The sequence below is a fragment of the Sturnus vulgaris genome, unplaced genomic scaffold (genome assembly GCF_052056855.1).
Source record: "Sturnus vulgaris isolate bStuVul1 unplaced genomic scaffold, bStuVul1.hap1 Scaffold_194, whole genome shotgun sequence".
In the NCBI taxonomy this organism is placed as follows: domain Eukaryota; kingdom Metazoa; phylum Chordata; class Aves; order Passeriformes; family Sturnidae; genus Sturnus; species Sturnus vulgaris.
The window spans coordinates 2,756,477-2,771,776 of NW_028276164.1; the positions used below are offsets into that span (position 1 = coordinate 2,756,477).

Consider the following 15,300-nt stretch of genomic DNA (forward strand, 5'->3'; position numbering starts at 1 on the left):
TCGGGGCGGTCACGCCTTTGGGAGGTGACTCCCGTGCCGGTGAATAAACACACCACTTTGTAACTTTAATTAGTTACAGCGCCTTTGTCCGTGATTATTCCGGTTTTTAAGGATTCAGGGGGACAAACTGCGGTCACGTGGGGACACTGCAGGGACATCGTAGTGACCCAAAACAGGACAGGCAACCGCAGGGTGGCCCTGATGTCCCCAAGGCAAGGACACCACGGTGTCCCCAATGTCCCCAGTGTCCCTCAGGGTGACAGTGCCACCCCCGTGGTCCCACCCTGTCCCTACCCCTGCCCTGTCGCCGCGTCCTGGGCCGCCTCCAGCTTTCGCATCACCTCCTTGTGTCCCTCCACCGATGTCCCCAAGGCCACCACAATGTCCCCGATGGCCTGGGCAGCTCTGGGGAACCCCTGTTGCCATGTCCCACATGTGTCACCACCATGTCCCGGTTAACAGCATCCACCAAGTACCCCTGGTGCCATGTCACCGTGTCCAGCCACCCCTGGACATTGCGGTGACCTTGCTGGTGGCCGTAGTGGCCTCGGCGCTGGCCTTGGCAGTCACCACCCACTGGGCACAGTCACGCAGGCGCTGGGCCATGGCCCAGCGCTCATGGGCGGTGGTGGCCAGGTGTCACCACGATGTCACTGAGGCCTGCAGGATCACCTGGCAGGACACGGCCACCGTGCCCAGGGCCAGAAGCAGGTGACTGTCCTCGGCCACCCCCAGGGCAGAGCGCGCCGAGTCCAGGGACACTGCGGGGACATGGGGACACTGCACAGGTGGCACCGGGGACACAGCAGCAGGGCAACCAGCACAGTGGCACTTGAGCAGTGGCACCAGGGACACCCCAGAGCCACCAGCCCAGTGTCCCTAGTTCCATCCCAGTGCCGCCAGTTCTATCCCACTGTCACCAGCCCAGTGTCACCAACCCAGTGCTACCAAGCCACTTCCATCCCAGTGTCCCCAGTCCTGTCTCAGTGTCACCAGCCCAGTGCTCCCGCTTTCTTCCCAGTGGTCCCAGTGCCAGCCCAGTGTCACTGCCCCATTGCCACCATACCAATATCACCATCCCAGTGCTCCCAGTTCCCTCCCAGTGTCTCCAGTCCCATCCCAATGTCCCCCATCCTGTCCCAGAGTCCCTGTCCCAGTGCTCCTAGTTGTCCCAGTGCCACCAGTTGTGTCCCAGTGTCACCATCCCAGTGCTCCCAGTTCAATCCCAGTGTCCCCAGTTCCTTCCCAGTGCCACCACCCCATTGTCCCCATACCAAAGTCACCATCTCAATGTCTCCAAACCAGTTCCCTCCCAGTGCTCCCAGTGCCAGCCCAGTGTCCCCCATCCTGTTCCAGTGTTTTTGTCTCTGTGCTCCCAGTTGTGTCCCAGTGCCACTGCTCCATTGTCACAATACCAGTGTCACCAACCCAGTGCCACCAGTTCTGTCACCACCCAAGTGCCACCAGCCTGGTGTCACTAACCCAGTTCCAGCCCAGTGTCCCCAGTCCTATCGCAGTGCCACCAGTCCTGTCCCAGTACCACATCCCCAGTGTCCCCATACCAATGTCATCACCAGCCCAGTGTCCCCAGTGCTATCCCAGTGTCCCCCATCCTGACCCAGTGTTCTTGTCCCAGTCCTCCCAGTTGTGTCTCCGTGCCAGCCCAGTGCCACCCTGTCATTGACCCATACCAGTGTCACCAGCCCAGTGCCACCAGTCCTGTCCTAGTGCCACTAGCCCAGTGCTCCCAGTGCCAGCTCAGTGTCACCATCCCAGTGCCACCAGTTCTGTCCCAGTATCATCAATCCAGTGTCACTGGTCCTGTCCCAGTGCCCCCAGTGCCATCCCGGTGTCACCACCCCAGTGTCACCTGTCCCTTCCTAATGTCCCCATCCCAACGTCCCCTCCCAGTGTTCCCAGTTTCATCCCAGTGTCCCCAGTACCATCCCAGCGTCACCAGTGCCACCCATGGCACCACCCCAGTGTCCCCGTTCCCTCTGCCCCTTCGAGCCATTTCGTCCCTGGACCCTTCGAGAAGGAATAAACTCCGCCTTGGATCACCACACGTGGCTCCCGTCCCTCTCTCCACCGTCGGCAGAAGCGGGGCTCACACAAGAGAGCCGAAATCCCTCTCGTCCCGAGAGCGGGAACGTGCCTGTAACCCCCAGGCCGTCTTTCTAAAGACGCTTCTCTGGAAGGTCTCGGCACCAGCGCTCGCCCCGCGCCCACCGGCTCCTTCCTGCCGGTGCCGCCGCGATAACCGGAGCCCAAAGACCGGGACCTCCGCGAAAGAGTTCCTGGAGAAGCGTCTCCTGCAGCACCAACGGCAGGACACAAGCCGCTTTTCGGGACGGCCAGCTCCCCGAGCACAGCTCTCCGCGTTCTACTGGAAGCCGTCTGAGGGGTGACTGGGACCTTCTGTGGAACATCTCTGGAGACCAATCGCCGGCCCAACGACCTCCCCAGCAGCTTTTCTGTTGACCCAGTGGGCTTTGCTTAGCCCGAAGAAAAGAGTGAGTTAAGAAATAGCGGGGTCTTCTTCCTTTAGTTTTTTCTTTTACTGCTGGGTGGGAGATAGGAGCTTTGAGGATGGGCAATTTGATCAGTAGTGCTAAGTTCAGCCCTCCTCAAAAGGACATTTATTACCAAGTTGTGAACACTCTTAAGTTATCAAAAGCGGAACTTAAAAGGTTTTTCTTTGTGTGATAATTGATAAAAGATTCGTGTTAAACACAAAAGCATTGGGGTTTGTATAAACCAGAATACTAAGCTCTGAAGTGAAGAATGGACAATAGATAAAGGAAATTATATGATAAAATAATTCTGTTTAAAATCACCTTGTTATGTTATATTATGTTGTATTATGTTACATTATATTATGTTATATTAATTTATGTTTTCCAAATAAGTTGTATTGGCTACCAGCTTGCAAAATCAGACTTCCCCGTAGGCCTTCCTGCCTTTGTCTAATCAATGCTGCTTATCTCAAGGACCAAACTTCCAGAACTTCTCTGGTGGATATCTACAAGGACCAGATGGCTATCTGTGACTGATTATCACCCAGAGGCTTTGTGAATTTGTGTAAGGATGTTTATTCAACCACCACTGCTTATAACAACAAAAAACCAAAAATTATTGATTACAACGAGAACCCACAGTATAAGAAGAGGCTGCAAACCAAGGTTCAGTGGAGCGTGGAGTGGGCGGTGACCCCTCACGTTCCCCAGCGCTGCTTGCTCTTTCTATATCAAATAAAGCAATCTAAATTTTGCTGAATATCGAGACTTTTGTCTCTCATTTATAACAATTTGGTGCCGAAACCCGGGACGTCCTTGGAGCCCTGAGAGGCACTGCGATTTCGGGGAGGCGCCCCACTGCTGTGGCCCCGGTTCGTCAGTGATTCTCGGGACCCATCGACGTCCCGCACCATAGAGACTGAGCAAGGAAAATCTCCCCGGAAGACCGCGGCAAAATCACCTGTAATTCTCGTGCACGAAGAGCCAGACAGGAGCATCGGACTGTGAGTATCTGTGTGGTTTGGTGGGGATGACTGTGTGCTTGCCTGAATGAGACGTGGCCTTTGCTGCGAAGCGAGAGTGGAGTCCTTCTATCCGCGTTTCCAGCATCCCGCGAGGGACCTGGCCGGTGACCGGACGAAGCGAGTGAGCACAAAGGGAGAGACTGCTTTTCTTGTCCTAGCCCAGGTAGAGGCTGGGTCCTTCCCATCCTAGCCCAGGAAAAGGCAGGACCCGCGAAGGGGGGGGAGGGGGAGGAAAAGAAAAGCAGATGGCAACACACCAGTCACGGAGGGAGAAGGGAAAAGCTGCTTTTCCCATCCCAGCCCAGGTAGAGGCGGGTTCCAGTCCATCCTGACCCAAGGAGAGGCAGGGGTTTGGGCGGAACACATCGGGGAGTACAAACACCTCAAGACAGTCCCTTGAGGTAAAAATGGGACAAAGAAAGAGTAAAATTCTGAGTCCCAGGGACCCACGAAGAGGTTCCAGTTCATTTAGTCCACAAGGAGACTGGGAAAATAAAGACAAGACAAGTAGGTTGCCAGAAATACCACCAGGCAGCCCTTTGGGAGTAATATTAAAATGTTGGGACACAGGGGCGGTATACAGAGGAAAAAGTAAAGAAAAATTGATTCAATATTGCATGGTGGAACGGACCAAAGAAATAATCCATAAAGATAACCTATACTGGCCCATGTTCGGATCATTTGAGGGTTGGATTTGTCGAGCATTAAACACATATGTGGCTCATAAAGAACCATTTAACAGAGAGGAATGTGAGTATGCTGCCCTGTGAGCAAAACAGTCCAAGCCATCCTTGATATATACTTTAAAAGAAAAAGAGAATGAGGATAAAAAAAAGGTTACCTGGGAGCCCCTCGATAATCTCCCACCTCCGTATAATACAGAAAATACAGGAGACCCCCCCACGCACCCACTTCTCCTCCTGGTACTCCCATAGCTCTGAGAACTCGCTCCAGTCAAAGAAATACCAGGAGAGATGGTATCACCAGAGAGGAGGGAGATAACGACACAAAGGCTCGCCTTTACCCCCTGAGGGAAGTGCCATTAGCAGGACAACAGGCTGGATTAATTGGATTTATAAGTGTTCCCTTGAACACAGGGGAAGTGAGGAACTTTAAAAAAGAAATGGGAAAACTCCTAGAAGATCCTATAGGGGTATCAGAGAGACTAGATCAATTCCTCGGACCAAGTATGTATACTTGGATGGAATTACAATCTATATTAAGTATCCTATTCACCACGGAAGAACGGGAAATGATCAGACAGGCTGGAATGAGGGTATGGGACCGGGAGCATCAGATTGGACCTAGGGGAGACCAGAAATGGCCATTAAATAATCCTAACTGGGATAATCAGAATGATGTCCATCGCCAGAATATGATGGACTTAAGATGGATACTCGTTAAATGTACCTGAGAATCAGTTCCTAAAGGACAAAATATTAAAAACGCCTTTAGTGAACAAGAAAAAAAGGACGAATCCCCGACAGACTGGTTGGAGCGGCTGAGGAAAGATCTCCAAATGTACTCCGGGATAGACCCTGACACACAAGTGGGTCAGGCACTCCTCAAAACCCAATTTGTTGCTCGATCATGGGGAAATATTAGAAAGAAATTAGAAAAGTTAGACGATTGGCAAGATCGGGGGTTACAAGAATTGCTAAGAGAAGCAAAAAGCAAAAGCTAAAATCTTTATAGCTGCAGTTCGTGAAACACAGAAAGAAACCCAGCAGAAAGGGGGAGGGAAACCACGAAAACCCCCACCGAAACAAGGAAATGAAGCAGGAAATAATTCACCAAGGCGAACCTGCTTTTACTGTAACAAGAAAGGTCATATAAAGAAAAATTGTAAAGAATGGATACAGGTTGGAAAAAAAAAAAAATCCAGGGAGACGAATAGGGGTGTCAGGGGCTGTATGTACTGGGGACCATACCATCCAAAGAGCCCTTGATAAAATTAAGGATTGGTCCCCAGGGAGAGGAGGTGGAATTTCAGTAGATACAGGAGCCGAAAAATCCACAATTAAACACCTACCAAAAGGGTGTAAATCTAGTAGAGAAACAGCACTCGTGGTTGGAGCAAAAAGTGAACCATTTCAGGTCCCTATTATTAAAAATGTGCAAACTGAGACCCAGAACAAAATTGAATTAAAAGATCTGCTGTTACTGCCAGAGGCAGAAAATAATTTATTGGGGAGGGATTTCATAATAGCATTGGATTTGAAAATTGAAGTATCCCAAGGGCAACTTAAAATTTTTGCTTTAACTCAAAAGGATGAGGAGGAAATATGTCCTGAGGTGTGGTACACCCCTGGAGAAATAGGGAAGTTAAAAATGAAACCTATCAAAGTGCAAATCACTGATCCCGATTTACCTATCCGAGTTCATCAATATCCAATATCACTGGAAGGGAGACGGGGCCTTAAGCCTCTCATAGAAAACCTTTTGCAACAGGGGGCTTTGGAACCATGTATGTCCCCACATAATCCTCCTATTCTGCCTGTCAGAAAGACAGACGGGAATCACAGATTGGTACAGGATTTGAGAGCTATAAATCAGCGAACTGGTACCAAATTTCCCACAGTAGCAAACCCTTACACTCTCTTAAAAGAGTTGTCCCCTGACTACACTTGGTATAGTGTGATAGATCTAAAAGATGCCCATTAGAGGAAAGTAGTAGAGATTGCCTTTGAATGAAAAAATCCTAATAAAGGCAGGAAACAACAACTACATTGGACAGTATTGCCTCAGGGCTTTACAGAATCTCCCAATCTCTTTGGACAAGCCCTAGAAGAATTAATGCAATCTTTTAAGTCACCAGAAGGGCTGTGATTGTAGCCCGTTCATCAAAAAAAAAAAAAAAAAAAGGGAGTCCATATTGTACTGAGTTGTGGTGGTGTCATTCCTATGGTGGGTATCCCCCATTTGCATTATGTGTTCAATGTAGAAAAAATAAATGTAAGGAAACTGTTAAGGTACTTACTACCCTATCAGCACTCAGCAGTCTCAGTTTTGTGTCCTTGTGGGGTGAGGGGCAGGAGGCAGAGGTCCAGCTTGGTCTCTCTCTGACCTTTCCTTTGAGACAACACTGTCTGCTCCCACCACAAAGGCACAGAGGGTGCTCTTTGTCCCCACCAGTGGGAAGTGGCTCTGCTGAGCCCACTAAGAGTGCTGGAAGATGAGTCTGTGAACGAAACAGTTGAATATTGCCTAGAGGGGGGTAGCAGGCAGTAGATGTGCCACCATTCTCTTTCCAGGACCCCACTGGGAGTACTTGAACTATCGACGATGAGAGAGAGACGGGGACGCTGAATGGTGATCAAAATCCAATTTTTACTGAGCACTACATGTGCTTATATACCATTTACAGGAAGGCTGGTAATATTTTCCTGCAATCACATAGACAAACCTTACATAGACAAACTCTCACACAGACAAACTTTACATTTGGACTCAGTAAAATCTTATTTCGCATAACCCAGACTTGATCCAGTCCTCTTGCAGTCAGGTCTCTGTTTGCTCTTGCCAGGCATCCTCGTTGTCAGGCTGCATTTGCTGATTAAATCTGCAGTACTATCAGTCTCATTTGCATTACCCATATCCACACCTCCCCCGTTTCTTTTAACTAAAAATACACTCTTCAGCGATTTGTCAATTAAATTCTTAACACACTGTAAAATACAAGGAATAACTACTACAATGCATAATATGATGCCTAATACATACAAACCTATTTTAACTAAATTCCTAACCCAGCCAGTGAGTCCCCAGTGCCCTAAGAGCCAGTTCAGCCAGTCGTACCCATGATCTACCCGAAGTTTATTCACACCTTCTTTGAGGGCTTGAATGCTGGCATAGATGGGCTGGGAGTGGTCAGAAAGGTTAAGGCAACACATCCCATCGAATTCCTCAGGCACAGGCGGCGGCGGAGCTCGGAGGCGGCCCCAGCGCAGGTGGGAGCCGCGCTCGGTTGTGCGGGGGCTCGGGGCTCGCTGCGGGCCTCGGGGGCGGCAGGGGGCTCTGGCGGGTTGGTTGTGCCGGTGCCGGCCCGTGTTGGCGCTGGGCTGAGGGCGCTGCGGGAGCGGCTGCCCGCGGTCTCCTTCCCGCTGGGGCCTCGGCAGGAGCCGGTGCCGGAGCAGCGCTGGCTCGTCCCGGTTGCTGTGGGTGGCACAGAGGTGTCTGCCCTGTGCCCGGGGCTGTGCGGGAAAATTCCCGTGGCCAGAGGTTTGTGTGCCCGCAGGAGACAGAGGAGTCCTGTAAAAGTGACTTTATTGATGAACAAAGAGAGAGGCCATGCGGCATTTGCCATGCGGTCTCTAAAACGCAGCCTCCTTTTTTATCCTCATTTTCCCGACTGCATCTCCCTCTCCCTTTCCCCTCTGGCTGAGATACTTGGAAGGTTCAGACTTCCCGATCCCCCTACTGCATGTCCCTCTTAATATGCACCCCTACTACGGTATTAATCTTACTGCTTTCAATCCCTCCTTCTCTCATTTTCTCAAGAATTGCCTTTACTAACTTTTAATTTCCATTGACTCAATTCCTTTTCCTGTGTCCTCTTTGGCGCAAGGTGTCGTGCATGGTAAAAAGCTGAGAGTTGCTGCAGCACATCAGAGGAGGAGCAGCATTCGTTTAAGCCTGCCAGAGAACCACGGAAACGTCTCCCATTCCCATCCTTTCTCCGGAATACGAGATATTTTCTTATTTCCTTTGCTATCTGTTTAACCACTTTTCGGTTATCATCTGTTTGCAAACAGCCGTTTGCGTCATTTAATTTTCCACAAACTCCTCCTTCTTCTGTAAGTAGATAATCTGATTCCATCCCATGGTGAAATGTCTCGTTCCTCATTTCAGTGGCTTGGTCAGCAGGAAGGTCAGGAGCTGGAGCTGTCTGCTTGGTTATTATTTCAGGGATACTTTTTAACCTAATTATGCCACTCAAATTATGGATGGGTTTTCTGTGTCCTGATATGAATTCGTTAGGGATCCCAGGGGCTGGTCCCTGGTGTTGTAGGATTTGTTCTGGTGGCCGTTCATCTTTTTCCCTTTTTTGGGTGCTCCCTCCTGCCACGGCTGCATCAATTGACCACTTTTATCTTATGAAATGATAAAATGTTTGGATTCTCAAGTGATTTCTCTGGACTAGCAAAAACACCTCAGTGCTCTGGGGAGAGGGATGATCCCCCCCCCACACACTTTTTTTCATGAAATTTGCTCAATATTCTCCGTTTGCTGTTTCCCTTTGCAGCTTAACCAGTTTCTGTTGCAGTCAGATATCCTCACTATGGGCTCTGCCTTTAGTTGTGCAAATTCCATCTGTGCAAGCAGGCAGAGCTGGGGGTGAGGGACAGATGGACTCAGGGAAATTCCTCCCCCTGGCAAGAAGGCCCTTGGGCATTGTCCACACTTCTCCAGAGCAATGTTAATTTGCATTTCTAAAACTCCTCTCCTGGCTGCCTGGAACTAGGATTTTCTTCCAGAGCAGACTTTAGGTGATTCATACGTCCACCCTCACAATCTGCTTTATTTTTCTTTTTTTTTTATTTTAACGATTTTTTATTAACTATTTATGTGTTAAAGCCTTACGATTAATACTCTTCTAAGTTTGCAAAATGCAACTTAAAGGTGAGCATTGAAAAACCCATTCCGAAATTCTGCCATCATTAAGAGTCAGCCACAAATATAGAGAAAAATATTCCAGTGCAAGCAAGTCTTTTCTACCTCTTCTCCTAGGAGTAAAAATTGCTTGTCACACCCCTGGTCTGAATCTAAATGATAAAATAAAAGTTGGATTAATATGAAAAAATTTTCTAATGGTGTAATCTTGTCACTGAAACTGCAGGAAAAACAAAAACTCTTCAGCAATATCTTAATGTCAGAGAGTCAAGGCATTACTTGATCCTGGTCAGGATGAGCAACAGAAATAATTTCATCCACGCATAGCCCTGAGAAAATCATTCCATGAGATGTGAATTTTACTAGATTTTTCCTAAACGTTTTACTGTCCGAACCCTATGAAATAGTGTTTATTGCTTCCAGGTTGTGTAGTTCTTAGTATTTGGTTTCCTATTGCACACGGATTTCTCCTCTTTTGATGTTAATTAGATCCACATTCCTGGATTTCCTTCTCAGTCTTTTCCAGACCAGGTGTCTCCATCTATGCCGGGGCAGTGTCTGGGGTGGGTGTTCCTTGATGTTTGCTGATGTTTCCTTGATGTTTTGTTGAATGTTGTTATCTTTGTGGGAATCTTTTGGGCTATTCCCAGTCTGTTGAGATGTTAAACTCATCTCTGTTGAGTGGTCTAACATTCCTTAGAAAAAAACTTTTAAAATTTCTTTCCCGGGACAAGGGCAAACCGAGCCTGACTAGACAAATGGAAGGTTAAAAAAACCTTTTAAAATTTGGTATATTTTCCAACAGTGGAATCGCAGGCAGCCCCGTGTGTGAGTGTAATTGAGAGACAGAGTCCTGGGTGGATGCTGTGAACAGCAAAGTGCCAAGGCAGGCTCTGTGCCAGCCCAGCTTCCTGTGGCAGAGATTTCACAAGAGACAGGATTCTGGCCACAGACTGCTTGAAATATACATCCCTTATCTCCAGCCCGCACTAGGTGGAGAATTCCCAGGGTAAGGAATTGCAAAGATCAATTCCAAGGGAGAGAATTGAATATCTGCCCTGGCTCTGGCCAAAGGTTATAATGGCCGGATGCTTGGCCTTCAGCCAAGGGCACACACTGACTCAGAAAACACTTCCTAAATGCAGCAACATGTTGCATATTCATAGACCTTCATGCATTATTCAGAATCATTCCCCTCCAACCTGTAAATCATTATTTTTTCCTTTCCTGGGGTTTTAGTGTCCCATAATCCAGGAATGTGAAGAATTTCCTGATTATCTTTTTTACCATTCTCTGAGTTAGTTACATGAAAAAAAGCTTTTTTTGGACTACAACATCAAAATGTTGTAGTCCAAAAAAATATATTTATCACTACTAAGTTCTTTTAATCGCAGTAATAAAAGAAACTATGTTCATGCAGCAATGTTTTCCAACATATAACACTCATTTTAATACTTGCTAAACGCCAATAATATAATATGTACTTATAACACACGTAGGATTCAGATTTCTTTCCTGAGTCTTGAAGAGCCATAGGTGGGGCACCAATCATTTTGTTATTTTTCATTTTCTCAGATTTTATTCCTTTTCTTATGTCCATACCAGAACATTGAGGTGATTGGGGTTTAAAAAGTGATACAATGTTATGGGTAGAACAGAGAATCCTCAATCCAGGTCCTGCAAATTCCTATTAATGCTCAGAATTCTTGTGCCTCCTTTTCAGTCCTGTTTGACTTCTGACATTCCCCAGACCCTCTCTAGGTCAAGACACCACCAAACTTCAGTCAAAATATGTCCCAAATTTTCTCTGGCATTTGCTCTTTTTTTTCAAATACTCAAATATTATTTCTAGAGGCTTCTTTTCTTCCTGATTGGAGCAAGTAGTCCACATCCTGCATTAACCCAATCCCTGCGGGTGGGGTAAATTCTTGTGATATTTTCTGCAAGGCTTGCCCCAATAAGGCTGGTGCTTCCGTGCATCCCTGCAGAAGGACCGTCCATGTCTTTTCCATTTTCCCTTCTACCTCTTGTTCCCACTCAAAGGCAAAATCCAGTTTACCATCCTGTGTCAGTGGGCATCCCCAGAAAGCATCTTTGCCATCAAGGACTGAATGGTGTCAGTGTGAGGAGGGCACCTGGTTGAAGATGGTGTAAGGATGTGAGAGCCCCTGGGTGCTGGGGCCCCCTTGGGCCCTGGGGTTCATCCCTCAGGGGCTGTAGAAACTCTGCCATGGCCTTTGCCTTCCCCTTGGCCTTTTCCTCATCCCTTCTTGCATTCCCCTGCTGTGCCTTTGTGACCAACTGCTCCAGGGGCTTCTTCTGCCCCTCCTGCAGCCCCCTCAGTGCCTGGGGGTGCTCATCCTCTGACAGCTGCTGAGCTTTCTGCTAAATCATTCCTTTCTGCACTGACCCAAGGAAAATGCTTAAAAGCTGATCTCGATCCTTGCACGTCCAGTCCCCATTTCCCAGCTGTTCCTTCGTGCTGCTCCTTGTGCTGTGGCTGCCGTGGCCAGCCCGTATCCCAGAGCCGGTGCCTGTCCTGCCGCAGTGTCCAAACGCGGCCCCCCCGGCGGGCAGGGCCGGCAGCTCCACGGGGCCGGGCAGCGGCCGGGGCGTCCCGCAGCCTCCTGGGGGCCGGGGGCCACTGCCGGGCCTGCAATTGCCGGGGGGTGCTGGGCTCAGGCAGCGCCCGGCGCTGAGCCCCGGCTGCCCCACAGCCCCGGCCCGGCCCCGCAGCTCCCCACAGGCCCCCAGCCCGTGCTCCCGGTGCCGCCCCTCTGCGCCCGCTCCTGCCGCTGCCCAGCACAGAGAAACCCCCTGTAATCCTGACCTCCTTGTGTGCCTGTCCTGGCAACCGGGGATACAAAGGATCTGCAGCAGCTGGCAACTTCTGAGGATAAGAGCCTGCTGAAAAACATCCCCATCCTCAGTATGTTTCTCTTCCTCCTCTTTACCATCCTTCATTTTTTTCCCACATACATTGCTCCTGCTTCTTCTCTCCTGAACCATATTCCTGCACACTCCCCTTGAACCAGTCCCTTCTCAGCACACCAACACCATCCATCCCCTGTTGTCCAAATCCCTTCCGGACTTCCCTTATTGCCCCCCTTGGCGTCCATGTCCTTGATTACCTCTGGGAGAATGTGCAAACTCCCTCCACATGCTCCCAAGGGACCCTTCAGAGATATTTTGGGATCATCATCCCTTTGGCCAGGAGCCCTTCCTGGCTTTTCCTTTGTACCCTCCATGGGTGCCCTGCCATGTTTAGTCCCCGAAGATGCCACTGTAGTCCCTGATGAGATTTTCAGTGCTCTCTGGCTGCCGACTCTTCCCAGCCCCCCGATCTGTCACTCGTCTGTCTCCTGGTCACTCTCGGGTACCCAATCCATGCCCGGTGCCGCCGCCACCCAAGGGAGCCGATCACCCAAACTGAGTGAGGCACCTTCAGCTCCACTCACTGCCCCTCACCCCGGACGGGGGAAGGAATTCTGGCCGAGCCCCAAGGTGTGAGGAAGAATTCACATCAGCAGAGGTTTCTGTGCACAAAGAAGACAGAGGAGTCTTGTAAAAGTAATTTAATTCATAAAAAAAGGAAGAGGCCACTGGCCTTTTCCCTTGGGGTCTCTGCAATTGTTGGAGGACACAGCCTCCTTTTCATCCTTATTTTCCCGGCCACATCTCCCTCTCCGTTTTCCAACTGGGTGAAGTACTTGAGAGGTACTGACTTCCCATTTCTCCCACTGCATTCCTCCCATAATATGCACCCCAGTTTTGTATAGCTAACGATATTCATGGCTCTGTTAAGTCTTTCTTCTTTTTCTGGGAGTTCATGAATTGAGCAGGAGCTTGGCTGAGCAGCAGTCTGTGTGGTCAATTAATAACATTTTCTGACCCTGATGGCTTCTGCTGTCCCTTCCTTATGTCCACATCCCCGGCCCTGTGTCCAAGCGGATTAGCAGCCTGTGTTTGTAGAGACCCTTTGCTGTTGTTCCTTGCATGGGGGTCCCCCGTTTTGGGGCCATCCCCCCTGGAGCAGGGTGTCCCGGCTTGGTGCAGCCCCGCCCCTCGGGCAGCGCTGAGCCAATGAGAGCGCGCGGCGGTGATGACGCAGCAGTGTCCAGGCAGAGCCGCAGCTCCCAGCGTTGCCCACCTGGAGCCACCTGCGCCCGGCCCGGGCCCCAGCGCCCCCCGGCAGGGGAATTTGGGGAGGTGGGAGGGGGGGAGCGCCAAGGCCGGGCCCCCCCGCGCTGTGGTGGCGGCAGCGGCTGCAGTGGGGAGCGAGTGCGGGCGGGAGCGGCCGAGAGCCCAGCGCTGCCCCAGCCCGAGCTGCCCCAGCTCCATCGCTGCCCCTGCGCTGGGATGCTGTGGGTTTGGGGGGAAGAGGGAGCCGGCAGTGGGTGCTGGGCCTGGGGGCAGCAGGAGAAGGGAAGGAGAAGCAGGGTTGAAGAAGAAAAGGATCAAACGATGTATGTGGGAGGAGCAGGTGGGATTGTGCAGGAGAAAGAGGAATAATGGGAGGAAGAGGATTGTGTGGAAGAGCAGGGACACCAGAGGAGGATTCGTAGGAACAGTAAACACCACAAGGTTCCACCCCTCCCTGTATCTGCAGCCTCTCCCCCAGTCCCATGAGCGTTGACCCCCCCCCATGCAGCATTGGGGTTCCACAGTTTTTAGAGGGGTGAATATTGGTGTTTCTGAGCTTTAGCTGGGTAAATTTTGGTGCTTTGGTTTTTTTCAGGGGCTGAACCTTAGTATTTTGGACAGAGTTTTGTCTACATCTTGCTATTTGGGGGGGTTTTGATCTGTGTCATGATGTTTGTAGCATTTTTAGGCTGTATCTTGGTATTTTGGAGATTCTTACAGACACAAGATGCCCAATGTCTTCCTGAGTTGCACTTGGGGATCGAGGAGCGCCCCGCCCAAGACTCTATCCTCTTGTTTTTTCCCCAAACCAGGATTTTTCATTCCTAAGGCGTCAGTAGATGGAGGCAGAAAAACCCCAGAGATCTCTCTCAAGGAGGGGCTGCAAACCCAGCCCAGGGAGCTGTGAGGATGAAAGACCCTCCCTGAGCCGGGAAGGCGGCCGGAGATCCAGGCAGAGCTCAGAGCTGGTGGAGAAGCCTCCTGGAGGGGAGAAGCCCCACAAGTGCTTGGAATGTGGGAAGGGTTTCAGGTGGAGCTCCCACCTGATCCGGCACCAGATGATCCACAATGGGGAAAAGCCCTACGAGTGTGGGAAATGTGGGAAGGGATTCAGGACGATTTTTGATCTGATGCGGCACCAGGTGGTCCACACAGGGGAACGGCCCTACACCTGCTTGGAATGTGGGAAGAGCTTTGGGTGGATGTCCTACCTGAAGAAACACCGACGCATCCACACTGGGGAGAGGCCCTACGAGTGTCCCAAGTGTGGGAAGAGGTTTCACACCAGCTCCAGTCTCCTCAAACATGAGCGGATTCACACAGAGGAGAGGCCCTTCCGCTGCCCCGACTGCGGGAAGGGATTCAACCGCAACGACAACCTCGCTGTCCACCGGCGCATCCACACTGGGGAGAGGCCCTACGAGTGTCCTGAGTGTGGGAAGAGCTTCTCACAGAGCTCTCACTTGACCCAACACCAACGGAGTCACCACTAAGGGAAGCCCTGTGAGTGTCCCGAGTGTGGGAAGAGCTTCGTGCTCTGCTCCAGCTCCATCCCCCATGGGAGGATCGGTGTTGGATGATCCCCAGTGACCCCCGTTGGGCAGAGCCCTGGTGATCCGTGTTGGGTGGGGGGAAGGGGTTGGAGAGATTTTCCTGCTCTGGGAGCGGACAGGGAATGGAATGGCTGGGGGCTGAGGGGAAATGGGAGATACTCTGGTGACACAGGGAGGAACTGTGAGGACAGCAGGAGACACTGGGATGAACTGGAAGAGCCACTGGAGTCACTTGGGGTGAGGGGCAGGAGGCCCCGGGGATGGGCACAAGAAGGGCTGACGTGTCTCGGGTGATTCCCATGCAGGTTTTGAGGGGCTCCAGGGTCATTCCCAGGGCAGGGCCCGAGGGGACACGCTCTGCCCCACGCTCACCTCTGCGCTCCACGAGGAACGGGCTGGACAACTCGTAGTTGTGCCGGCAGTGCCTGTCCACCGCAGCCCGTCTGTACT

General features: G+C 50.8%; 1 protein-coding gene across 1 annotated transcript in view; it reads left to right on the forward strand.

Annotated features, from left to right (window-relative positions):
* The window catches only part of LOC148218186 (uncharacterized), an 89,904-nt gene that overhangs the window by 52,918 nt on the left and 21,686 nt on the right, over window positions 1-15,300 (forward strand). The window contains 1 exon segment of the mRNA XM_088157921.1: window positions 14,293-14,779. Within this exon segment, the coding sequence (XP_088014047.1) occupies window positions 14,293-14,779 (487 nt within the window).